This window comes from Phocoena phocoena, chromosome 1 (genome assembly GCF_963924675.1).
Source record: "Phocoena phocoena chromosome 1, mPhoPho1.1, whole genome shotgun sequence".
Taxonomy (NCBI): Eukaryota; Metazoa; Chordata; class Mammalia; order Artiodactyla; family Phocoenidae; genus Phocoena; species Phocoena phocoena.
Window position 1 is genome coordinate 44,812,043 of NC_089219.1, and position 26,278 is coordinate 44,838,320.

The 26,278-nt window shown below is 56.6% G+C and overlaps 1 protein-coding gene across 3 annotated transcripts in view; it reads right to left on the bottom strand.

The window, feature by feature from the left end:
* Positions 1-26,278, bottom strand: part of GLIS1 (GLIS family zinc finger 1) — a 224,649-nt gene that overhangs the window by 7,496 nt on the left and 190,875 nt on the right. For all 3 annotated transcript variants that reach the window (XM_065889192.1, XM_065889188.1, XM_065889187.1), the window contains 4 exons: positions 15,031-15,192; positions 10,062-10,172; positions 5,841-5,973; positions 770-926 (listed from right to left, as the gene is read on the bottom strand). In XM_065889192.1, the coding sequence (XP_065745264.1) occupies positions 770-926; positions 5,841-5,973; positions 10,062-10,172; positions 15,031-15,192 (563 nt within the window). The remainder of the gene's footprint in view (positions 1-769; positions 927-5,840; positions 5,974-10,061; positions 10,173-15,030; positions 15,193-26,278) is intronic.

Genomic DNA, 26,278 nt, shown 5'->3' on the forward strand with positions numbered 1-26,278 from the left:
GGAGGGGCAGGGGAGGAGGAAGGTGATGGGACCAGGCCTTGGGGGATGAGTTTGATCAAGTCAAACTTGGGGGACAAGTTTTGATCAAGCAAAAGTGGCAGGGAGGGCAGGCGGTAGGGCTGTGAGGCTTCCCTCTGCCCACTTGCAAGGAAAACAGATTTCTGAAGCATTAGGGGCCAGCAATTAGCACATTCCTCGTTTCCAGCCAATTAAATGGCCACAGTGGGAACCACCCTGAATGTAGAAAGAGGCCCCCTCCCTGCAGTGATCCTGCAGAAAGGGCTTCTGGACAGCCCTGGCGGGCCGGCCAACAGTCACAGCTGCATCGGCCAGAAGTGGGGACGAGACCAGGCGGGCCACTCTGGAGTGGGCAGTGGGCAGTCTGCTCACCAAATACACGGTGCAAGCCAAAGAGAAGTCAGGGTGAGGCTCCCAAGGAGGCCTGGCTGTGGAAGCCCAGAATGCAGGGTCGGGTGGGGATGCAGCATCTTCCCAGGGCCGCCCCCCCAGGGAGCGGAAGGGGCACGAGGTGAGGCCCCGAGAAGCCCCGTACTGCTGTCGTCCACCTGGTAGGGTTACTGTGCGGCACTGAGGAAACCGTGCACGGCGAGGATTTGGTACAGAGCGCAGTGCCTGTAGGTGCTGCGTAAATGCTGGCTGTTTTCATTATTGGTAACAACCACTGAGTGTGCGGGACGCCTGCCTTCACCTGCTGTCCGTGCAGGTGCCCACCTGCTGTCCCGGAGGAGGACTGGCTTGCTGTACATACCCATCCCTGGTGCTCTCAGCCGTGGGCAGAGGGGACAGATGGTGGTGGGAACTGGTGGTGGCGTCCAGTGGGTGGTGCCTGGAAGGGACATCGTGCATAGAGGGCAGGATGCTTGATGCGAGCCCGTTATGGGGGGTGATGGAGCCAGGATACACGCCTGCAGGGAAGCAAACAAATATCACTGGGCTTCGGCCACTCCCTAGAGATGGCTGTGGATGCCCCAGAAGCTGTGTGCCTGCGGAGAGAGAAAGACAAGAAGGGAAACCAGCGAGGTTGTATTCATAGAAGGTTAGGGGCCCAAACGGGGGAGAAGATGGCCCCACTCTGCTCTGTTCATGCTGTAGCTGAAGGGCTGTGTGCGGGGCTGAGGTCTGTGCTGAGAGCAGAGGTGGACTGACAGGGGCTGTCAGAGGCAGGGGTGGTCGGGCTGTGTGTGTGCACATGTGTGCTTACTGGGGCAGAGGGGCGTTGAATGGAGCAGGCTGCCTCAAACCTCTGGGGCTGTTCTGGGAAAGAAGGGGCTTGCTCTGTGTAGCCCCAGTAGACAGAGACCCTGGAATGAAGAGAAGTTTGAGAGAAGCAGACTCTAGCTCCAGGCCTGGCCGTTCCTTCTAATAGGCAGAGCTGCTGTAGGGTCACAGGCTGCCTTTGGAGAAAATTAACTACCCAATCCCAGAGATGTGCAAGCAGCGCCGGGATGTCTGCTGTGAGGGGTTCTAGAGAGAGGATGACTATGCTAGCTGGATGGCAGGCTGGCCTGGGAGACTTGGGAGAAGGGATACCACAGATGGCTGTGTAGGCTGTACACTGCACAAGGGTCCTGACCGAGGAGAGGTGTCAGCCATGATCTAGTCTCAGATTCTAAACCTCTAGAAGACACCTGCAGGGTAGTACCACCTTTTATCACCTTTTACTCTCAAGGGTCTTACCCTTATTAAGAAGACAGGTGGGCTAATGAATCAAATGGGGGACACTAGTCAGTCCAGGGTCCCAACTGAGGGTCTGAGAGTAGTTACTGAGGCCACTGCGCTTCCCAAATGCCTTCACCAAGGAACCCCAGTTAGAGGGGAGAATGAACCCCAACTCTGGGACTAGAGCCTGAGAAGGTCACAGCAAAGGCTGCAAGTTTTGACATTCCCTATTTCATCTGAAAAAAAAAAATGAGGCCAATTTTGCACCCCTTCTTTAATCCGGCCATGTTTATTTGAATATTAATAGAAATTGACATCATTTTCCCAGAAATCAGTTCATCAAGTTGATGCCCTGGGAGGACTCTGTGGACCTGGGGGCTGTGCCCCGAGCTGCACTGATGCAGTGTCCACTCTGTCAGCTGTTACATTTCGAATATCACTCTGGTCATCGTGGATCCAGACCCAATGTTCTTAGCACCTCATGAGGACCATCTGAGAACACACCACACTCTTTTCATGGATGCAGTAAAGGAGGAACTTTTACCTTCTTAGGTGGTTCTAAGGCTAGTCCATCCCAGGCCGGCAAGTCAGGGAACTACTACCAGGAACTGAGCAGGACTATGGCAGGGATTGCAAGCTCAATGCCTTAGGTGGCATGGCAGGGAGCAAAGTAAATGAACTGGCAGGGTTTACGGTAGGGGACTGTGGCACCACACAGGTTGTAGACCAAACAGTTTGCAACCCCTGGCCAGGAGTTAGAGCAACAGACGTCCTATGGAAGGGTTCCATTAGGTGAAATTCTAATCTATTATTAACAACAGTTAATTAAGAATATACTATACGTCAAGCTCTTTTTCCACAGTATCAAGTTTAAGCATCTCAGCAACTGTCAATCGGGCAGATAATATGATCTCATTTTAAGATGAAGAAACTCAGTCTTAAGAACTTCAGTGATTTGTCCCAAGTCATGCAATGGGCAGCTAATCGGGCCTCCCAAGTGATACCAAGAGAAAGTCCATTTAGAGCCAGGCCCAGGAAATGGCCTGGGGCTCCAGCTCAGGCTGTAGCCTGGATGTCTGGCTAGGGGGCTCTGGTCCAGGCTTCACTGTGGGCCGGCTGTGAGACCCAGGCTCTGAATGGGCTCTCGGGAGCCTCTGCCTCTCAGCCCCAGTCCCTCCCGCTCCGTCTCGGGGACCTCTGTTCCCACGGGCAACATCCATCGGCCGTCTCCTTCAGCCATACATCCCTCCCAGCTTGGTCAGGAAGGCACAGGAGCGGGTTTCTGCGGATGGGGCCTGGCTCAGCACTGCTCATGGCCTGCTCCGCTCACCGCTCTCTACGGCACCTCCGCACCCGCCTTCTTGAACTCATTTGGGAGTCTGACAGCTGGGAAGGCCTAGAATCCTGATAAATCCTGTTCCCTCTCCCTCAGCCGTGCTGACCTCATGCTTCTCATGTCCTACTGCCCATCACGTTACCAGGGTCAGCTGAGGGAGGCCTGCCAGCGGTTTCCTGTAAAGAGAGCTGGTCCTCCCTGGTGAGAGACAAGCTAGAGGGAGCTTCCTAGAGTCAGACAAATGAAGATTTGAGGCCGCCCTCACCAGCCTCTCGCTAACCTCACCCCTCTGTTCTGGACTCTTCTGTCCACACTCATCGAATCTGTGCCGCTCCCCCTGCCTTTGCCCTGCCTGGGCCAGGTCCCTCTCTGTACAGCCCCCTGAGGATGAACACACGGTAGGCGGCTGAGTATGTGGACGTGAGGCCTGCCCGTTCTCTCCCCAGAACATACCACTTCAGCCTGTAAAGCAGTGTCATCAATCACCAGCCGTGAGCACTTAACCTCTGGCCCCAACATCTGTTCCCAACTGTGCTTCAGGCATCTATCTGCTGTAGGGTCTGCAGAAGAACCTGACGGCCGAATCCCAGGGGGACCCAGGACTCCTGGGTTTGCCTGGCTGGTCCTTTTCTCCCCACTGTGCTGGAAGCAGCTCAAGGACAGGGACTAGAACAGAGCCTGGCACACAGTAGGTGCTCAGTATGGCGAGGTGTAGCACTGGCAGCAGGGAGGCAGCAGACGGTTTGGTTAAGGGCACAGGCTGCAGCCAGATGGCCTGGGTTGAAATTGGCCTCTGCCATTTACTGGTTGTGGAACCTCAGCAGAAAGTTGCTTAAGCTCTCAAGGCCTCAGTTTCCTCATCTGGAAAAGAAAGGGCATATGCGCATGTACTTTCTGAGGCTGGCTTGAGGACTATGTTAGTTAACACACATACGTATAGGCTCTAGAACGGCTCCTGGCAACACACATTCGATAAATGTTGGCTGTTGCATTATTAGGAGATGGATGAGTAAATAGTTACTCTTCTCCTTCACCACGAGACACAAAAATAATGATAAAATTCTCAGTCACATGGGTTCATATAAGGAATCACATCCACAGTCCCATTTGTCGCCATAGCAGGTGTGGGACGGGGCAGGGAACTGAGGCTCAGGGCAGGGGAGACACCCCTCACGCATTGTCGGAGCAGCCCTGGGCAGGCTTGGTATTACCCCAGTGCCCGTCCCGTCCACGATGCTGCCTCAGTGACTTCACTTCTCATCTGCAGCATGGGCTCACTGGCGACTGGATGAGATGATGTTTGTAAAGTGACCGGCCCAAGCAGGTGCTCAAGAGATGGTTGTTGCTGGTTCCGACTGCTGTCCCTGGGACAAGCCCTGGGATAGCATCTGGGAGAACAGGCTTACAGACTGGATCTGCTGACTTTTCTGGATGACCTTGGGTCAGTCCTTTTCCTGCCCAGACCTGAGTCTTCCCAGGGTAAAAATGATGCAGCTGCAGGACCTCGACCCCAGAGTAGCCATTATTAATCAGTCCCAGCCCTCTTTCCTGCTGAGCCTCAGAATCCTTCTCAACACACAGCTCCAGCCACAGGCAGCTGGCACTTGAGATGCAAACCTTTATCCTTAGACTAGGTCATCCCTAGGGTCTCTTCTCTACTAGGGTCCCTATTTTAGCAACTCTGACCCTATGAGAAGCAGCCATGGCAGATGGGCCCCCTAGCTGGAGGCAGGTGGGTGTGGTCCCTCCTCCATGGACCCATCCTCCTGGGGTGTCCTCACCTTTGTGGACCTGTATGAGCACAGACCCTGTGAAGGGCTACCTAGAGAAAGGGGAAACGCCTTCTCTTCCTGAGGTTGTTTGGTAAAGTGCTTTGACACAGTTTTAAATTTGCTGCAAAAATTTGCTGCAACTCTAAGGCTGTGGGGGGAGAATTTTAAAAAACTAGAAAATAAAAAATGTTTAAAATGGTTGGGGTAATTCAAGAAATCCCGAAGGGTGGGAAAAGCTTTCTGCTCTGATACTGTGGTTTCTTTGGGGGTTGGGGAGCGGGTAGAGCACAAGTATTATCAGCTGGAATCCACAGGCCACACTGCCCTTTTCTGGGCTGGATTCCCAAGCATCTAGGAATCCCTGCCAGGGCCTGAGACCTGCTCCATGGCCCGCGGCAGCTGGGAGGGACACACCGCCTGCCTCGGCTGGACCAGAGAGGCTCTGAGTGTCCGGGTGGATAGGCTGCAGGGTTCCAGGGGTTTGGCGGGCCCTATCTTATGATGAGCTGGAACTGATTATGGCCAAGCTGCCCACCCTCTCAGAGCCTCGGTTTTCTCCTCTGAAGCAAGGAGTCATGGTGGGGAGTACATGGGACGTTAAGTTGGGGTCCAGGCCTGAGCCCTGAGGCAGGTCCTGAAGGAAGTGCAGGAGCTGCCTTCGTGAAGGTGAGGGGAGTGGAGGCTGGCACGGTGTGTACAGTGGTTTAGAGGCAAGAGGGAGCACGGGGTGTTCGGGAACTGCATCCAACATGCCAAGGTTGAGGCAGGAGGCCGCCAGGAGTGCCTAGGCCCCGTGAGGCCTGGGAGGCCCAGCTGGGAGGAGCCTGGGCTTCATCCCAAGGGCAGTGGGGAGCCACAGAGGAGTGTGAAGGAACATACACCTGGTCAGATAAGTTGCAGAGTCAGTAAGCTCCAAGGAGTGGGTGCCCTCCAGCAGGTCATGCCCACATGGCCCCCGCTGCCCAGAGAGCCTGGCCATCCTCCTGGAGGGCTGCGTACAGGAAGGGGCCCCTCCAGGCTGTGCGCCTAGCCCTGCCTCCCTGTTTGCGTACCTGGGAGCAGCTCCTGGCTCAGGGTGCGGCCACCCTTCCCATTGCTGGCAGCCAGCTGTGTGGATGCGTGGAGCTGCTGTAGGGCCAGACACTCGGTCAGGACATCGGCCTCAGCATCAGGGCACATGTGCAGCTGGGGAGTGAGCAGAGAGAGAGAGAGTGTTAGCGCGAGACCACCTGCCCACGGGCAACCCTTGCTTTAGGGGACAGGGCAGGAAGGACAGTGGTCCCAGGGCACGACCCCTCCCTCACTGTACCTCAGTTTCCTCAACTGTCAAATGGAGCTAATTATGTACACAGCTAAGGTTGTGTTAGTTCAGGGCTGAGAAGCAGATGCTAAGGGAAGGTTGAACATGCAAGGGTTTTAATAGGGAGAGTGCCTGTGTGAGAGAAAACAGGGAGAGCTGGGCAGGCTGGGAGAGCCGTCAGACCAAGGGAAGGAGGGAGGGAGAGGAAGCTTCCTCGACTGGGAGCCTAGGTACCAGGGAGTCCTCAGGGAACCAAAGTCTGCTGGGAGTCAGGGGGATCCAAGTCTCCCAGGAAGGGGTCTGGTCTCACACCCCCGCAGGGCCTGCCGGGCTCGGTCTCTGGCTGGGAGCGCCCGCAGGAGGGGTGGCCTCGGCACAGACGCCGAGAAGGCATCAAAGTGCAGCAGCTGGGGCCTTCCAAGTAGCTGGAGCTCTGTGAGGCCCATTTTCGGGGCTGCTGCCGGGGTGACTGATGCCATGGAGTAAGATACAGGGGGCACATGCAGTTAAGTGTCTCCTCTCTGGCTCTCCCCTCCCCTGCCCGTAATGAGCAACAGTACCCCTCAGGCCAGGCTGCTGTGAGAAGTGAGGAGAGGATGGGCATGAACGCTTGTTGAAGGTGCGGTGTCAAGGGCTGGCTGGCTCCACTGGCAGAGTCCCCCAGGCTCACATGACAGTGGGCTCGCTGGGTCGATACCTGGCCTTGAGGGTGTTGGCTAAGAGTATGCTTGGGTGGGCAAGTCTTTGGCCAACCGCCCTCAGCTGTCCCTAAAGACAGACTTGAGCTCGACACCTCAGACCATCTTCACGTCTCCAGATGGGGCCAGATGGGCACAGGGAGGGGCTGGTTGGGGCCCTCGGGCAATGGCGGGGGGGGGGGTGGCATGCACCAGGATGGGAGGGTCCCTTCTCCCAGGGAAATCCCAAAGCTGACCACCATCAGAGTCCTGAAGATTGACTTGTCCAAACCCTCATTTTATCTGGGACAAAACCGACTCAGAGAAGGCAAGAGCCTTGTCGCATGTCACACAGCAGCTGGGAGTCAGCCCTGAGGGTTTTTCTACCCGCTCAGGCCAGCTAAGCCAGCACCCAGGCTTGGGGAAGGCATGCCCAGCCTCCCGATGGGCTCTCGGCTCCCTGACCCAGCAGCTGTTTTCCATGTAAGTTAAGTTTCTGGCAAAAGAGGGCCAAGGCATGTTCTTACAGACCGCAATGTCGATCGGATTAGGAGCAGCGGGAGAGGAGAATTAAGGAAGAAAAGCATTTCTAATTCTCTCTGAAACGCAGCAGGGCTGCCAAAGAGCTGTCATAATACAAGGGTCGCTTTACCCAGAAAGATACATCATCCCCGATGGCTTTTAATGGACGCTTATTGTTGGGAAGTTTGCAGATCTGCGGCCCCAGGTCCCTGGGGCTCAATGCAAGCCAAGCACAGGGCCTGGGAAAACCAGGGCAGGATTCTGGCCCTTGGGCACCAGTCCGCTTGGGACAGAAGCCCCCCTGGCGTGGAGCCTGGGCCATTCCCTGTCCCTGACCAAGCCCTTCAAGCTGAGAGCACTGGAGAGAGCTTGGTCCTGGAAGCAGATGGGTCTGGCACTGTCATTCCCACACTGAACAACTCTGGGGAGATTTGTTACCTCTCTGAGCCTCAGTTTCCACATCTGTAAAATGGGGGGAAAATTGCCCACTTCCTAGTTATACTGAGGGTTATAGTGAGGACTAGATGAGATACAGTCTGTGAAGCACCAGGCTCGTCTCTCCTTTCTCAGGGTGAACGTGTGTTCATGGTGAGCTCGTGGCCCATGCTGTGAACATGTCCCTTCTTTGCTCTACTGCTTCCAGGGGCTCCCAAGCCTGTCTGTCCCCTCCTCATTGTCTTTGCCACTGAGGCCTGCTTGCTTCTAGCACCTCATCTCTGTATACACCCATCCCACAGACTACAACAGTCTATTTCTCCAGCCTCTAGGCCTTTCTCTGCTTTATTCACGCCGTATCCACAGTTCTGAGAACAGTGCCTGGAGGACAGGAGCTGCTCCATAAATCTTGCCAAACAAATCAATGGGCTCTTCCCCCCTCTGTCCTCCTCTGTCATGTTCATGTCCCCAGATTGGCCCCTGGTGTTTCTCTTCCCCCCACACCCTCTCTGGCACTCAAGCACCCGTGGCCCCGGTGGTCCTCAGGAGATGTGGGTTAAACCCAGCGGCTCACACACTGCCTGTCCAAAACAGAACCTGCTGCTTTCTTCTGCAAACCTGCTTCTTTCTTAGATTCTCTTTCCCGGTGAAGGGGACCACCATCCGTCTGTCCATCCTGCCCCCAAACGTCTGACACTGATGCTCCTTCTGCCAGTCCCCCCACTGCCCAGCCCAGTAGTCGCCAAACCCAATCCCCTCCCACCTTGCCCCAGGTCAGCCCCCACTGTCTCCCCTGCTCCCCAGCAGTGGCCTCCCTGCCTTGAATGTCCCTCCAACCACCTTGACCCATTCATTCTCCACTAGGCCCCAGAGCCATCTTTCAGGGTGACATGTCCCTTTTTTGCTTATAACCCCTCGATGGCACCCCCTGTCCTCAGGACAGCCCAGACTCCTCTGCAGGGCTTTGGGCTGTCCTGTCGCCCTGTCACTCCACCTCCCCTTTGTGTGGCTTGCTGCTCAGCTCCGAGACAGGTAGGGGGCCCACTGGTCCTCGCATAGTGATTTAAGCTTCAGTTCCTCTCTTGCGCACGGTCTTCACCGGCCCAACGCTACTCCTTCTTCAAGACTTAATGACAACACCCACCGACTTCTGTTCTGAACTTTTACTTTGGCCAAGTGTTGTTCAAAACCCTTGACATAGATTTACTCATTTAATCCTCATGACAACCCTTTAAAGCAAGTCCTCTTTGCCCCATCTGACAGCTGAGGACATGAGGAACAAAGGCGCTAAGACACATGCCCGAGGCCATGAGGCTAGTAGCGGTGAGCCCGCAGGCTGGCCAGAGCGCACACCACTGCCCCCACCCCCGGCCCCATGTCACTTCTTCCACGACCCACCCATTCCCACCCTGACGGGCTAGAGCCCCTTCTCTGTGCCCTGACTGTTCTCTGCACACGTCTACTGCAGTCTTTGTCATATCTCTTTATGTCTGTTTCTCACTGCCAGGTCTCCATTGAAGGTGGGGACCATGGTTTTGTATTTTTCCATCCTTGACGCTTAACATCAAATATTTATAAACAAGCCATGGCCAGTGGGCAGATGGATGAGAGAGGAGCTGGTGGACAGTCTGTGCGTGGATAAATGTCCACTGGCCGAGGGTGAGGAAGTACAGATCTTCCTCAGCTTGCAATGGGATCACGTCCCCAATAACCCATTGTAAGTTGAAAATATCACAAGTCAAAAATGCATTTAATACACCTAACCTACCAAACACCATAGCTTAGCCTCACCTACCTTAAATGTGCTCAGAACAATTACACGAACACAAAGCCTATCTTATAATAAAGTGTTGAATAGCTCATATAACATATTGGATACTGTCCTGGCAGTGAAAAACAGAACGGAGGTCTGGGAACAGACTGGCTGTTAGCATATCGGCTGCTCACTCTCGTGACTGTGCACCTGACTGGGAGCTGTGGCCACTGCCGCTGCCCAGCGCCACAAGAGAGGGTCTACTGCACATCGCAGGCCTGGAAAACGGTCAAACTCAGAATTCGAAGTATGCTTTTACTGAATTTGCAAAAATACCATCGTACCATCGTAAAGCTGAACAATTGTAAGTTGAACCATCATAAGTCAAACCATCGTAAGTCGGGGACTGTCTGGACACTTGGGCTGGTGGGAGGCAGATGGAGGGCAAGGGACGGAGGCACCCTTGGATGTGGAAGGCTGAATGCACGCAAGCAGTGTGGCTTGTACCTGCCTTGATGCTGGACGGGCGGCCGGGAGGCCGGGTGGGGGCATCTGCAGAGACGGGCCTGGAACGGAGCCCTCTTACCTTCTTACGCACCTGCTGCTCTTTGGCTGAATGGGCCTTCACGTGCTTGCGGAGGGAGCTGGGGTCTGTGTAGCGCTTGGAGCAGCCAGGGATCTGGCAGGCGTATGGCTTCTGTAACATCAGAGGGCAGAGGTGGGGTGAGTGAGGGTCCACCTGCCAGGCCCGAGGTACCGCTGCATGGCCTGCAGTGGTGGGGGGGGGGACGACTGAGCAAGGGGCGGCTGCAGGCTCACACCCTGTCCCTCCCTCTCTGTCCTGGGCCGGGAGGGGTCTGACTCAGCCAGGCCTGCCGATGGGTGCGGGGAAGGTGCCTGGCCTGGCAGTGAAGGAGGGGGTTTGTGTCTCCATTCTACCCTCATGCTGGGACCTCGGCTAAGTCGCCTCCCCTCTCTGAGTCTCACTTTTCTCCTCTGCATAATGGGGCCAACTGAGTCCTAAGGATTCTTTCTTCCAGCTCCAATACTAGCTCGGAGAAAATACACCCTTTGGGGCTTATGGCTGCAGAGAAGCAGCAAGTGGAGAATGAGTAAAGTGAGGTTGTTGCCTTGGAGGAGGGGGATGGGGGCAGGGAGAAGGGGAGACGGGGAGAGGGGGAGAGGGCGACAGCGCAGGGCAAGGCGGGCGCAAACATGGAGCCAACCTGCACAGTGGCAGGGCCCGGGCTGGGAGCAACTGACCAAAACTTGCCATGGGTCCAGAATCACAGGTCCTTGACCCAACAGTCACAGGAGACCAGAGGGAACTGGATCTCAGACACAGCCCTGGGAGGCTGTGCCTCCATCTGTGCCCTTTGCGTCCCTTCCCCTCAGAGCCCCATCCCTCCTCTAGAACGAATGCATGCCCACCGCCTCCCCTGGTTCCTGTCCAGACCCCACCCTGCTCTCTGTGCCTCCAACCTCCCCTCACACTCACAGCCAGAGGGCCTTTCTCACAGGCCTGGCCATGCTCTCACCTTCTAACCCCCCTTGGCTCCCTGGTGCCCTTGGATACAGCCCACGTCCGGGCACTGAAGGCCCTTTGTGACTTGGGCCCTGCTTGAGTCCTCACCCCTCTCCCTGCCCCTGCACACCCACCACCCAGCCCTCGTCACCTCCTCTCCAACCTTTCCTCGAATCTTCTTCCCACTGCCACCTCCCGAGCTTCCAGAGGCAGTGCTGTCCACCTGCACTGCTGGGTCTGTTCAGTGGTGAGTTTTCCTCAGGGGAGGCTCCCTTCTGATTCGTCTCAGGCCTCAGGGTCTGACCCAGGGCAGGGACCCTGTGGCCCTAACTGAATTCTGAGCTCTCTGTAGGGGCCTCCACAAGACCTTGCTTGCGGACTCCAGCTGCTACTTGAAGTCCCTAAGGCGCCCTTTTTGAACACATCTAGTGGCTCCGATTTCTCGGGGCCTTCTGGCCTCCAGCGACTGCAGGGGACGTCATGGGGAGGGGACGTTTGGAGGTGATGCCTATGTCCCCGTCAGACACGCCCACTGGAACTGCCCCCCCTCCCCGAACCTCAAGGCGAGTCAGCCCTGCTAGACCTCGTGGGGAGGGAGAAGCAGAAAGAGACGGCCATACCTTGGTGCTGCCACGGAGAGTTGCCAGGTTAAAGAAACGGAGGAGAGCAAAAAGAGAGAGACAGAGCAGTGAGAGGCTTGCCTTGCTGAAAGGAAGGTATGGGCGGGAGGGTGGAAGGCAGGCCTCAGACCTGTCCCTACACAACCACACAGAGACACAGACACAGACCGACACGCTACAGGGTCCCTCTCACACAGGCCTGCTCCCTACCCCAACATACGCACGCGTGCGTGCATGTGTGCACACACACACACTTTCTCTCATGGGCCCTACCCTGCCCTGCCCCAGGCCCGGTCCCCTGGGGACGCTGATACAAATCCACACGCTTTTGTCAAAAAGCAAACAAACAGAGCTCCGTGTGTGCAAGCACCCTCGCCTGGAAAGAGGGCACAAGGCCCATCTCTGTGTTTGTTTTTCCAGAGCCTGACGTGTGTAGAACATTCCTCTGGCCCAGCTCCCTCATGAGCCCTCAGGAAACCCTGTGGCTGTCCCAAGCAGAAGCCAAGCCCCGGGCCTGGAGTCACCACAGCAGCTTCAAAGCCTCATTAATAGCAGGACGCTCACGGCCGTGCTGTGAGCATGGAGCACCTCACAGAGCCCTCCTGATCTGTGTTCAAGACAGCTCCTCACCTACTGAGTCCCCACAGTGCAGGCCTGTGCTCGGGGCTGGCCACCCACGATCTCCTTTCAGTCTCACACCCACCCCGTGGGAAGCATCCACACTTTGCCGATGAGGATATCGAAGCTGATGCTTTGCCCAAGATCTCACGGTGAGTGGAGTGCCCATGACACTCTGCTAGGGTGCCCCCTCTCTTCTGCAGCCTTGAAGGGTCCAGGGAAGTGGGCAAAGGAGAGATTATCACCCCCTTCTTCCCTATAAGGAAATGGAGGCCAGGGCAGGATGGTCTGTGGCAGTCGGGACATGAACCCCACATGGAGTGCCTGGGACATGGCAGGATGTAGTCAGCATTCAGTCAGTGAGTCATAGGTCAAGAAAGGAGGGACTCAAGTTTGCTGTGCAGATCCTGTGTCTGGGCTCCACATTTGTCACCCCAGTTGATCCCCTATCCCTCTCATGTGAGGTAGATGTTTGAGGAAACTGAGGCCAGAGAGGATGGGTGGTGGTCCTGGGACCTCTGGGACCAGGTGGAGGGCCAGGGTTAGAACCCAGGCCGGTTCTCTCCAGTCTGTCCCACTGCTTTCCTGCCCACGGAGAGAATCCCATGTTCTCTGGTGCCAGAGGGGAGCTGGGGACACGACTGGGTCCTCTCTGGAAAACAAGGCCCAGCCTACATGGGGCTGACCCAGTGGGCCTGAGCCTCGGGCGCTGGGAAAGCAAACTAGCCACGGGGGGGCCGCCTACATGTCTCCATGGGGCTGGAGTACGCGGGGGCTGCGCTCGGTGGTTGCACCTCCCGGGCTTGACCAGGACCTTCTGAGGAGATGCAGGCCTGAGACAACCCTGCGAGCTCATTCTGGGCCTGACCCGACCCAGCCCTCGGAGCTCTGTTCACACACCAAGTTGGGGCCAGAGGCATGTTGCTTTGGGGCTGGGTCCAGGAAGTGCAGTAAGGGGAAGGGAGGAAGGGTATGAGTCAGGGTAGGTGACCCCGAGATGCTGGAGGGACGTCGCCCAGGGGGAGCGGGGTACAGAGAGGCCTGGTGCTGTTGAGGCTGCCTTGTGGCCTCTGGGAGATGTAACCAGGGTGCTGGGGCACAAGCCATGCCTCTCAGGGTTGGGACAGGTGCCAAGGGCCCCAAGGGCTGGGCATGTGAGGAGGTAACAAAGGCAGAGGGATTTGGGAAGAAGATACCTCTTCACTTCATGTCCCCAACTCCCGTGACAGTGAGACTGAGAGGGGCGGGGTGGGGACAGCAGTCGGGCTCAGGTTGGCGGGAGGGCTCCCCCTTCCCACCCTCTCCCCTCGGCTCTTCTCCCCTTTTCCAGCAAGGGGCAGCAGACTTGGGGTCAGGCAGACTGGGTGGCATCCCAGCTCCGCCACTTACCAGCTGTGTCACAATCAATGACTTCATCTCTGACTTTCAGTTTCTTTGTTTGCAAGATGGGGATAGGCCCCTACACCTTGTGGTTTGTCACTAGGATTAAACTGAGGGACAGTGTGTGTGATATTAGGGGACAGGGGAGATGTGTAGAACATTCTGCCCAGGGCCTGGGCCTGGCCCCAAAACCTGACTTCCTGCTATTTTCTGCTACCCACTTGCCCCATCTTTTCTGGGTCTTGGTTTTCCCAGCTATAAAACCCCAGAGGGCCTCTAGCTCTGACCTCTATTGTTATGTGGCTTCCAACTTACCCTGGAGGGGTCAGTCGCCCTCCTGGGCCTCTGTTTCTTCATCTGTATGTCTGTATACTGGATGGGCTGGGCTGGACGGCCACTCAGGTCTCCCAGTTCCCGACCAGCAGAGTTCCCCAAACATTTGCACAAAATGCAGAGACACAGGCCAGTGGCCCAGACGTGGAATCTGGCTACGGACCCGTCTCCTGCTGCACATGAGGGCTGGGGGCCTCCCAGGCTGGGTGCATCCTATCACATAGGCCCTATGAGACTGGGGTGAGGCCCAGTGCTGAGTCAGCTCTGCCACCTTCCAGCTGAGTAGCGAAGTGGCCAGAGCCCCGCTTCCCTCATCTGTCAAATGGGCTAGTGACCCCCCGACTGGCAGGGTCATTGTGAGATCGTGGGAGATGATGTTCTAGGAAGTGCTCTGCTAACCGCTGAGGTCTGTATGCACGGGAGAGAATGCTTGGACCGATGCCATGATGGAGCTGCAGGTTATCACATTGGCACAAACAAGGGAAAGGAGGTAGACACACGAGCATCTGGGGCCCAGGCCACTATTCCAGGGGCCTGGAGTCTTAGGCCCTTCTCACCTCAACTCCTCACCCACTGTGCCCGGGAGATACAGAATGGCCCTGGAGAGCCTCTGGCCTGTCTCCATGGAGGGAGTGGGTGGGAAGAGCAGGGAGGACCTGCTCTGGGGGTGACTGACAGGCCTGGGGATAGGATGCAGGATGTGAGCTCACCCTCTCAGTGGGGCCCACACTAGTGCCTGGGCCGGTACCCTTGGGCTAAAGCAGTGGTTCTCAACTAGGGGAGAGTTTAATTCCTCCTCTCCAGGATTTTTGGCAACGTTGAAGGACATTTTTGGTTGTCATAACTGGGAAGTAGGAAATCGCTCCTGTCTAATGGATAGAGGCCAGGGATACTGCTAAACATCCTATACTGACAGTACTTCCCTCTCCCCACAAAGAATCGTCCCGCTCAAAATGTCAACAGGGCTCAAGGATGCAGGCAGGGTTTCTGCCTGGAGCTGCCTGCTGCCCTGCATTAGGCAAGTGGGGGCAGAGTGCGCGTCCTCCAACCCCACCCTTGGCCTCTGCCCTCGGGCCTACCGTATCAAGGTGGGTGCGCTGGTGCTTGGCGCGGTCGCTGGAGTTGCTGAAGGCCTTCTGACAGCCCGGGTGCTGGCACAGGTATGGCTTCTCGCCCGTGTGGCTCCGCAGGTGGATCTTGAGGTTCTCCAGCCTCGAGAAGGCCTTGCTGCAGCCCTCAAACTGCAGGAAAGGCTGGTGAGGGGTGCTCTGCAGCCCCCGGAAGGCCCACCGCCCAGCCTGGAAGTGGGCCCCAGCATCCTCTCCCCGCCAACCCCCTGACCCTGCCCGAGGCCTCCAGCTGCCCCAGTTCAGCTTCCCATGAAGTGCTCAGGACCCAAACTCTATCTGGGAAGCCCTGGTAGGTCCAGAAAAAAATACACTCCTGACTTACAAATGGCCACTAGGGCTTGAGAAAAAAGTGGTCTTTCCAACTCTGGATCTCAACAGGTTTGCCCTCCATCGGCATCTGGAAATGATGTGCTGCTCTAATGGCAGCACTGCCCTGAATGGACAGGATGTAGGTATACATCTATTGCAGACAGCCCTGGATTTGGAATCCAAGGCCTGGCTATGAGTCGGGCTCTGTCCCAGTGAGGCTTTGGGCACTGCCCTTGACCTCCCTGTGCCTTATTTCCTGGACTACAAACTTAAGACTGTGTGGCCACCACTCAGGGCTGATATGAAGGTCCCAAGGGGTAGGACGCTGACTGTCAAAGGGCTTTGCCCACCTGGAACACAGCATCAATGCTGATTGCTGTCAGAACAATGACCACATTTGTAAACGCAGTGTCTCTGATTTATCATTTGGCTGTTTATCTGTTTAACATCCATCAACATCCATGCACTAGGCCCCATGCCAGGCAGTGGGCATTCAGTAGGTACAGCACAGACATGTGACGCCCCTGGTCAGGGTGGAGGTGAGCAGAGAGCAACAAATAGAGTGCTGACCCCAGCAGCCTCGGCCCAGCTCCCATCTCTCTCCCCAGAATCCTCTAACTTCAAACTCCTCCCTCCCTACTCTCTACACAGCTACCCCAGGAGCCTCTGGTGTAGGAAAGGGACCCTGTTGCTTCCGCCTGAAGTCCTGCGGGCCTGGCATTCAAACACTCAGCCCGCCACACGTTCCAGCCCCTCTTGACTCCCCACCAGAGGCTTGAAACAGCAGGGGTCCTCCAGGCAATCTCAAGCCTTTGTACTACTAGAAAGGCACTCAGCAAAGAATGTCCTATCTCATAACAATGCATCCAACCCCCTTCAGCCTTCAAAATCCTTCAAACACTGCCCGCCGAGCACGCCCTAGTCCTGGTGTGACTGGCCGCCGCCATTCCCACGGCGCTCGCTGTGGGCAGGAGGAGAAGCTACACGGGCTCCAACCATCCGGCTGTGGCGCTGGCTGTTTAACCACGTGACAACCGGGACGTGTGCGGCCTCAATGTCCCCACCTCAGAGACAGAGGCTTCCAGGGGCGATCACAGTGTTGGGACAAGATGCAGGCCACATCTGGGGCCAAAGCCCAGGTGGCTACTTTGTGCCTCCTGCCTTCTCATGGCAGTGGGGCAGGGGGAGGTGACCCTTGAGGAGGAAGAGATCAGAGGAGGCTGGGTTTCCTCTCATGAGCCATTGGTTCCATCCCTCAGGCCAGGGCAGACGTCAGAACAAGGACCCAGAGACAACGGTCTGGGGCGGGCTCTCCTGGAGCCTCTCCCTTGAAGACCCGGCCACAATTGTGGGCCGTGCTCTGCTGGGGCTGGTCCAAGGCAAGCTGTCCGCAGCTGGGTTTTAGAAGCTGTTCCGCTTCCTATTTCCAGATGTTATGCCTCTTCCGTGCATCAAAACCAGAAGGAAATCCTGTCTGGGGAATAAACAGGCCACGAGCCACGCCCCCCCTTGCTCTCCTGCAAGGCCGGTGCCAGGTTCACCCACAGTGAGGTGGGGCAGCGGCTGAAGAGCAGGCTGCCCCTCGGCTCCCAGCCGGTCCCTTTGTTCCTCTCTGGCCCGAGCCGGGAGGGTGGACATCTGAGGCGGAGGGGCAATAACCCCTCAGGTGCCACGTGCCATTCCTGACTTTGGAGGGTCCATCCGACTCTGGAGATCTGTATATCATCTCCCCACCCGGTCTGTGCGCCTACCTGGCCAGCCGTCGGTCTCAGCACCGTTGCCCCCACCCCCATGCCTTTGTTCGGGCTGTGCCCCTCCTGGGACACCTTCCCTTCCAGTTCGCTGACAATTCAATCCAGACACTTTTCACGATCTGCAGCTTGGTGTTCGCGGTCTTCCAGCACGGCTGGACGCCTCTCCCATCTGCATACACCCCACACGTTATGCTGTAGCCACACGGGAGTGATCAGACCCCGAACGTGTTGGGAACTTGAATGCCCCCAGGCCTGCTGGAGCTGTTCCCTTGGAATGGAACACCTTTCCTTCCTTCACTCACTTGGCAGACATCTACTCATGGTGCCCAAGCACTACCTCCTTGGAGAAGCCTCTCCCAACCTCCTGCTCCTCCTTGGTCACACCCTGAGGTTTTCACTGCACATCCTTTGCCCTTTCTCCATGCCTCCAGGCTAAGGGTTTGGGAGTTCCTTGCAGGCAGAGCTAGCAGCTCACTTATGGGGCAAAGGGTGAGTTAGAAATGTGATCCAATGGTGGTTAAGAATAGGGGTTCTGGGGACTTCCCTGGTGACACAGTGGTTAAGAATCCGCCTGCCAATGCAGTGGACACGGGTTCAATCCCTGGTCTGGGAAGATCCCACATGCCATGGAGCAACTAAGCCCATGCACCACAACTACTGCCACAACTACTGAAGCCTGCGCGCCTAGAGCCTATGCTTCACAACGAGAAGCCACCGCAACGAGAAGCCCGCGCACCGCAATGAAGAGTAGCCCCCGCTCGCCAAAACTAAAGAAAAGCCCGTGCGCAGCAACAAAGACCCAACACAGCCAAATATAAATAAATTAATAATTTATATTAAAAAAAAGAATAGGGGTTCTGGAGCCTAGGGGTGCACACGCCTCCCTCGTGTTCATCAAGGTACCCCACACCTGTGCATGTGTGCTGTGCCTATGCCATGCCTGTGTATATCGGCCCAGCTCGTCCTGCCCACCCCTACCCCACTGGAACTTAACAGAGCTGAGTCCCAGGCTGGGGTATAACAAGCAGCTGGCCACAGCACCATGATGGGGGACCCATCCCTCAAGGTAGAACCAGAGGTAGCAGCAGGTGGGGTAGCAACTGCCCCATCAGGACAGGTCTGGGACGAGGATGTTACAGGTACACCTGGCAGAGCAACGCCCTCAGCAGAGCCAGCATCCCAGGCATGCCAGGGCCTTGAGGGGAGATGGGCTCTGCCTGCAGCTGCTTGCCAAGGTCCCCGCGATCCTCCCCCTTTAACAACCCCAGAGATGGGCTAACGGAGGCAGAGAGAAGAGGACGGGAATGCTCGTGGGTTCAGCACCTGTGCGCTCACTCTGCTAGGCCTGGTAATGTCTCTAGCATGATCGAGTATCCTCTCCGCAGCCCTCGGGGCAAGTATCTCTCCCACTGTCAGGAGATGAGGCTCGGGGGAGTCAGCACAACAGTTACAGACATGGACCCTGGTGTGGGACGACCAGGGCTTGTGTCTTGGCTGCTCCACTTGTGAGTGATCCGAAATGAGTCCCTTCAATTCTTTGAGCCTGTTTCCTCATCGTAAAACTGGGTGAGTTCTACCGACCTCAGAGGGTGGCCGTGAGGACTGCACAGTAAGTGCTTCCCTCGGTACCAGGTGCTTGCTCAATACCGTCATTGTAGCTACTATTTAGGATCACAGAGCAGGTAAGTAGTGGAGTGGCATTCTGCCTGGGGTGGCAACTCCTGGGCCTGCTGGCCCTCTGCGGAGTTGGAAGGGTGTGTGTGTATGCGTGTGTGTGTGATGTCCCGCTGGGCATGGTGGGCTCTCAAGTCCCCCCATAGTCCTGTTTCTACTTCTCACTCTTTAACCCCTCACCTCACTCCCCATCTTCTTCCTCCAGCCTGACATCCAGACTAACCTTCTCAACACACCCTGGGCTCTCCAGCCCGTGGGCTCAGGCCTATCAAAGGGGTGTCAGCCTGCTCCTGGGGCCTGGAGCAGGCTGGGGACTGGGGAACAGTCTGGAGGGGCAGGTGCCCCAGCACCTCCTGTGATGGGGAGTTATCTCAGTGCTGTCCTGGCTCCACCTCCAAGGAACAGGTGCCCTGGACAGGTGTGCTCCCCCACCAAGCCCCTCATCTGTACCCTGGGGAGCCAGGACCTGACAGGGCTCACACAGTGGTGGAAGGGCCTGGTCTGGAATCCTAGAGCTGGGGCACCTGAGTTTCTCATGAGTCCTTCTCTGCTGCGTTACAGTGGCAGCTTCACCAGACAGCCCCCAAGACCCCTCCAGCTCTAATGCTTTATGAGTCCATTTTTAAATTGTAAATCTAACCAGGTCACCCCTGCTCAGGACCCTCCAGGCTCGTTGTGCCTTCTGACATCCGGTCAACCCCCTTAGCCTGGTATTCAATGCCCTCCACGGTCTGGTGTGTCAGAGGCTGGGGTGAAGGGTTCAAACTTGGAAAGCAGATGGCTCTGTAATCTTGGAAAGTCAGTGCCCTCTCTGTGGCTCAGTTTCTTTCTCTGTAAAATGAAGATGCGAGGAAGCAGCTCACAGAGCTGTGGCAGTGGGGCAATGTGCATATCTGCATGGTACGCAGAACGTCAATGTTGTCACTATTATCCTGGTGGTGGTGGTGTCTTGCCCTGAGGGAGGACACCCCTGTGGGGCAGGCTTTACTGACCCCAGAAGTAAAGAATAGGAGGCCCTGGTTGATGTGTTTGCCATTGATTGGTGTGGCCCTAAAACTCTTTCCACGCCAAGCCCGTGGAGTACCCTTTGGGCACCTCCAAAGAGAGTGAGGCTGCCTTTTGGGATGGGAATGGCTTGAAGGGGCCCCATGCACTGACTGTGTGGGGTCTGGGGGGACAGCAGAGAGAGGTGCCCCACCACTGCTGTGTCATGGGGTACAGACGCTGCCAGAATGGAAACAGGGGTCTTATTGGAACAGAAATGGAGTCAACGGGCACATCCGGGCTTTGGGTCTCCGTTTGCTTGAGGCGGGTGGAGGATGGGCCTTAAGGCAATGCTATGGTGACCCAAGGGTGTAATGATGCTTCCGCAGGGTCTGCACCCCACAGGGTACATGCTAGGGTGGGGCCTTCCTGACATTCCTCCCCCAACACTCCAGTCTTCTGAGGTTCTAGGGCAGATTTTGCCCTGGGCAGACCCCTCCTCTCTGTTGTCCATGTCCAGGTGTATAACCTGCAGAGCACACCTCCTGGAACACCCCTGCTCCCACTGCAAGGGGGCAAGGAGCTGTAATTGCCCCCACCGCGCCAGAGGGCACCAAGCCTGGGCTCGGCTGCAGTCAGAACTGCCGTCTCTTCTAGAAAGAAGTGACCCATCCATCTCCAACACAAGGTAGCAATGTCAGACAAACCCTACAGCTCTGAAAGTCACTCGTGTGCCCCAAGTGTGGAGCCTTGGGATCAAAACATCCCCAAACTCACCTGTTCCAGAATGAATCACCACCCCATGGGTTTGAATGAAGGGACCCCCAGAAACTCCCATTTCTACTTCTAGATCTCCTTCTCTTCCTCCCCTTCATTCTGGCTCAGCAGATGCTTAGGTGTTTCCAGAATATACACCACCCCGCCAAGTCTGCCTATGATCTCCACTCTTTGTCCACAGAAACTGCCCTGTGCAAGCATTCACATGGCCCAGCCAGCAGTACAGCACAGGGCTATTCACCTGGGGAACTGTGGTGCCACTTCTGCTGGTTGGACTCCCCGGCCACTGACCTCCCACCTTCCACCTGGATGCTTGAGCCAGAAACCTGTTCCTTCCTCCCTGGCCCCTGCATCCAGCCATCTGCTAAGCCAGGGAAATGCCACCTCTTAAACATCTTTCACATCCGCCCACTACTCTGGTCCACACCCCAGCACTGCTCACCCAGGTGACTGTACCAGCCATCCTGCCTCCACCCTCCCCTCCCAATTCATTCCCACATGATATCCAGTATCTAGAACAAAGACGGAAGCCTATAGGTGTGTCTGAGCCCCCTTTCCCCGCCACCCCCGTTCACACCCTGCATGGCTCCCCAGTGCCTGGGCAAGTACAAACCCTCACCCCAGCATTCTGGCTGGTGCGACCTGGCCCTGGTAACAGCTTGGTGATGTCTGCCCCCTCCACCCCCACGCCCCCCACCACTGTGTTTCAGCATCAAATTGGCCTGGGTTCAAATCCATTCTTCCGAACTGGATGACCTGGGCAAGTTCATTTCACTTGTCAGAGCTCAGGTGCCTTATCTGTAAATGGGGGCATCCACTTGGGCACACCTGGGCAGATGGTGGGTGGGTGCTCTCTGTGAACCACAGGGTATATGCAGCACCCTGCGGCCAGAGCCCTGATGCCAACTGTGTGCACCCAGAGGATTACCCGGGCACCTCTTATTCGGGATGAATTTGCAACACACCAGTTCACATAACCAAACACAACAGATTTATCTGGCCAGAAGCAAAGGCTCACATGCCATGGGCAACAGAGACGGTCGCTACTGTGGGTAAGGCGTACACGGAGAGGGGAGAAGGAAGAGAAGAGCTATCTGACAGTCTAGAAAAATGTAAGAGTGAGTGCTGGGTTTTTCTTATTTACTTAGAAGGCATAAACATTAAAATATGTACTAAGATGAAACTGGGGTGAATTCAGAATGACCTTAGTGACTGGGTGACACCCTCTCAGTCACCTCTCAGGAGCCGGGAGCCATATGTGTTTTGTGTGGTACTTCATTTAATTGTGACAACAGGCTCTTCTGGTGACGCTCCTTTCTAGCGCCACTCTGCAGATGAGGAAACTGAGGCTCAGAAAAGTGACATCACTGGCCCTAAGTGATGTCACACAGCCAGTAAGTGGCAGAGCTGGGACCGGATCTCAGGTCTGGCTGATGTGCAAGTCTGTATACATGTGTCCCTAAGTGCTCTGGCTACCGCCTCAGGGACCCCTACAGAAAGCACCCAAAACAGGCAGGTACTCGGGAACTATGACCATGATTTCCAACTGGGCTCACATCCTGGGTTCCTTTCCCAGGCAAAATCAGGCCCAGCCCTGGATGCAGAGCTGATGCTGGGCGAAGGAGACGCCCTCCTTCCTCCCGGTGCCCCCGAGAGGAGATGCCACCACACAAAAAGGAAAGCCGAGGCAACACAGCAGAGAACAGCGAGCCCGGCTGAGGCACAGAGTCTTGAAAGGCCCAGTTCCCACATGTGGGGCGTGTTACTAAAGAAGATTCAAATAACGGGGGAAAATACCCCGGGAACCATGAAGCCCTAGACCATCTGGAGTTTTATAGTAACAGGCAGGGGAAAATCAGAACCTAATTGAAAAAAGTCCACTGCAATCCATTACCGCTGCATGCAGCTCACAGAACCAAGGGCAGGAGATGAAAGCCTGAGAGGAGCCGCCCCGGGAGCTGGGGAGGGGGCACCCTCTTCCCTTCCAGACCAAGCCCAAGGACCCTTCAAACTCTGGCTGGGGGAAGGAGAGGGCACTGGGTCTGGCATCAGAATCTGCAGGGCTGGGCTCACCCCACTCAGCGAGCTGCCGTCTCTGAGCCTTTCTCGCACCTGTGAAAGGGCAGAGCGAGTTCATTCAGGGCAGCCCCGGCACGGAGCCAGCTGGTGCCGGGCACGCCTGTTCTCTCCCTCTGGGCCTTGGGGGATGATCAAGGGCCCTGTGTCACATGTGAGGTGTGGGAAATTGTGCCACAGGCCGAAGGCCACGAGGTCTCGCAGACAGAAGTTTGTGCCGGGGACTCACCACCGACCGCCACGAGCTTGGGCAGGTCATTTCCCACCTCTGCCCTCATTTTTCTCCTCTCTAAAATGGGGCCACCACAAACGGCTGCTAGAAGTAAATAAAAGGACATGCCCAGCACGGGACCTGGCACACAGCGGTGCCTGAGGAATGTCAAGTTTCCTCCCTGTGGCTGACATGGGCCAAGGAGGAGGGAGGCCCTTTTCTCATGCTCTGGCTAAGGATCTGGACACAAAGGGCAAGGAGGAGGTTTGGGGGAACAGGGCACACGGGTGGGGGCAGGAGAGGAAATGCCTCCAGTTTTGGCCTTTGCCAATGACTTGCTTCTAAACAAACACATTTCTGGTTTAAGGGTAAAATATATTGGGTTTCAACAGTCTGGCAGGCCATTCAGGGATCAACTTTTCATTTTCGTACAAACTTTTAACCTACTTTACAACAGTGATTTGGATGGGAGAGCTGCACGGTGCCAGATCCTTCTCCAAGATGTCAAATAATTCTGTTTGGCCAGCTTGAAAGGCCAGCCAGTCGGGAGCTGAGGTCCACGCCTCACCCTGCTCCCCGGGAGAGGGGTGCTGCTCTGCAGTTACTGTCCTCTGAACCCCATGGGTTTTCCACGAGGGTCTTCTCAGGGCCTTGTGCTTCGAGGGTCCTCAGAGGTAGGTGGAGGCAATAAGGGGAGGGACAAAAGTGGAGAGTCCTGGGAGGTGAGGCTGGATGGCACTGGCCTGGACTGTGCCCTGTGAAGGCTGTGAGGGTCTGGTCCAGCCTTGGGTACCTAGTGCCGTCTGAGTGAATGAATGGACGGGTAGATGGGGGCCGGAGGGAGACCATGACTGTAACAGCAGCTATCACATTTACTAGGTGGGGGACTGGGCCAAACTCTCCCTAAACATGTCTCCTTAGTCCCATTAACCAGCACGACAGGTCCCCTTGTTACAGAGGTGGAAACTGAGGCCCAGGGAGTTTATGTGAGAGAGACCCCGAGCTCATGAGGGATGGAGCCTGGGTTTGCCTCCAGAGCCCTTCTGTGCCTGGGCCCACTCTTGTCCTAGGCAGCCAGGACCGAGGGGTGCCATGAGATCCAAGGCAAGCATCTCTCAGCTCTCTAGGCCTTCATGACCACCTAGAGAAGCTGGAGGCACACAAAAGGCAGAGAGAGACTGGGCTAGGGGGCCACAGGCCTCCTTTCCAGAGCCGGTCAGACTGGGTCTGCCCTTGGGAGGAGATTTCTCAAGCTAGCAAGGTGCGGGCTGGAGATTCCCCATCTCTTCCTCACCAGGACTGCGTTGGAGGCTCTGGGCTGGGCGCTTTTCCAGCAGAAAGTCCCTCTTTGGGCAAGAAACAGGTTCCTGTTCCCAGCCAGAGAGAGCCAAGAGGGCTAGGCCACCTTTCCAGGGTATGCAGAGCTCCCCAGGGTAGGAGGTGCACGGGGAGGTTGAGTCTGCTCACCCAGTAGACAGGTGGGATCCAGGGGGCTCCCCGTGCTGACACATGGCTTGAGGTGTGGAGAGAGGCTCGGCTAGGGGCCAGGGCTCAGAGACTGCGCAGAATGGCTGACACACGCACACACACATAGCAAGCCACCAGCCGCAGACCCAGAAATGCAGACATGCACACACTCTGACACCTCTTCTGCCAACCAAGCCACACGTCAAAGACACAGAACCCCAGGACACCAACACACAGTGCGTGCACACACACACACACACACACACACACACACACTCACTCATACATATACCCAAGGACACCCAAGCCCAGACCCCACCACAGGCACAAACGTACAAACTCCGTGGACTCTAGATGCACCGACATACAGCCCCACGTACAGCACAGTAGAAACTGGCTCACATATCAGAACACAGATGGCCTCATGGTGCTCTGTGTGCACACAGGGAGAGACACCCAGAGACAAAATCCAGCAAAGGCTTCCTCCAAGAGGCCAGTGGAGAAAGACAAGTCCTCACACCAACATCTCCACACCCAACAGAGCCAGACCCATGGACAGTCACGCTCCCACATGCCCCTCCATGGCTCCAGGCTGCCCAGGAGAGGAGGCTGCAGGTGGGAAGAGCCAGCTGAGCCCACTGTACCTCCTGATTTTCCCACGGCAGCTGGACAGGCTTGGCTTTGGGGAGGGAACATGTGGCCATAGAGAACTCCAAGACAGGGCCGCAGGCCACCCTTTGGCCCCACTGACCTCTAGCCCAGTGCCCACTCCCCCTTCCTAAGCTCCAGCCGCAGGCCTTTGCCCATGCAGTGTCCTCCGCCTGTCCGGTCCTCCCTGCCCTTCTGGTCTTGGCTCAAGCCTCAGCCCTCCCCTCCTCCTGTGCCAGGCCTTCCCTAATCGCCCCTGTTCCCACCCTGCCCTGAGCGCCCGGACACCACCCTGACGCGCTGAGGCCAGGACGGCCTGTCTCTCACTGCTCGTCCTCTCTGCAGACGCTGCATACCCGCTGAGCCTTGCCAGATGCTGCCCGGTCTCTAGAGCTCACCCCCAAGAGGAGAGGCAGGCACAGGCGGGAAAGCAACACGGCAGCCCATTCCATCTCCACAGCCAACTGAGAAGCAGAAGCACCTGGCCCATTTGCTGAGGAGACACCTGTCCAGGTGCGTCAACATCTGATCCTAAGAGCTGGGGGTAAGGCAGGTGAGCGCTGCTCCAGGAGGAGGAGGGGAGGGGCTGTAATGAATGAAAGGGTTCTCTCCAGCCTCAACTCTCCCCCAAACAAGCCTGCGCCCACAGCCTGGGTCTCAGGTCCAATTCCTCCTCTTCCTGGCCCCTGTGAACCTCAGTGCGCTCCCTGCAAAGGGGATGACACTCCTGGCCTCAGGGGCCTATGATGGACAGCAGGGTGTGGCCTTGGTACTGGGCACAGGGCAGGTGCTCGGTCCTCTTTTCGGCTCCTCTCCCGAATTCCAAGGAGAAACAACAGAGGGTGGGTCCATGGTGTGAAAAACATTAGGGTCTGAAGACCTGATTCCAGCCCTGGCTCTGTCACAGGTTACTGTGTGACCTTAAACCAGTCACCTGCCTTCCTTGGGCTTAATTACCCGGGGCCGCCTGCCCAGGATTGGCGAGTGCACAGGTGGCGGCTGCATGAATTAAGCCCTGTACAACCCGCAGCACCCTGGGGCTGCCCGGGGAGAGAGGAGATCCAAGACATTCCACCCATCACCTGAAAGAAAACCTCATGTCGGGTCAGTGCGAATCATGACAAACGTACACGTGCAAAGTTCCCTTCTGAGGTCATGGGTGGGAGCAACCTGCCCCATGTGCACCTGGGGCTCAGTTCCCACCAGGAATGTCCCGTGAGGCTCTGGGCCCCTTGGGAGGGGGGAGGGGCACGGCTGGGCCAGACTGCTGGTGTGTGTAGCTCGGGGGTAGCAGGGG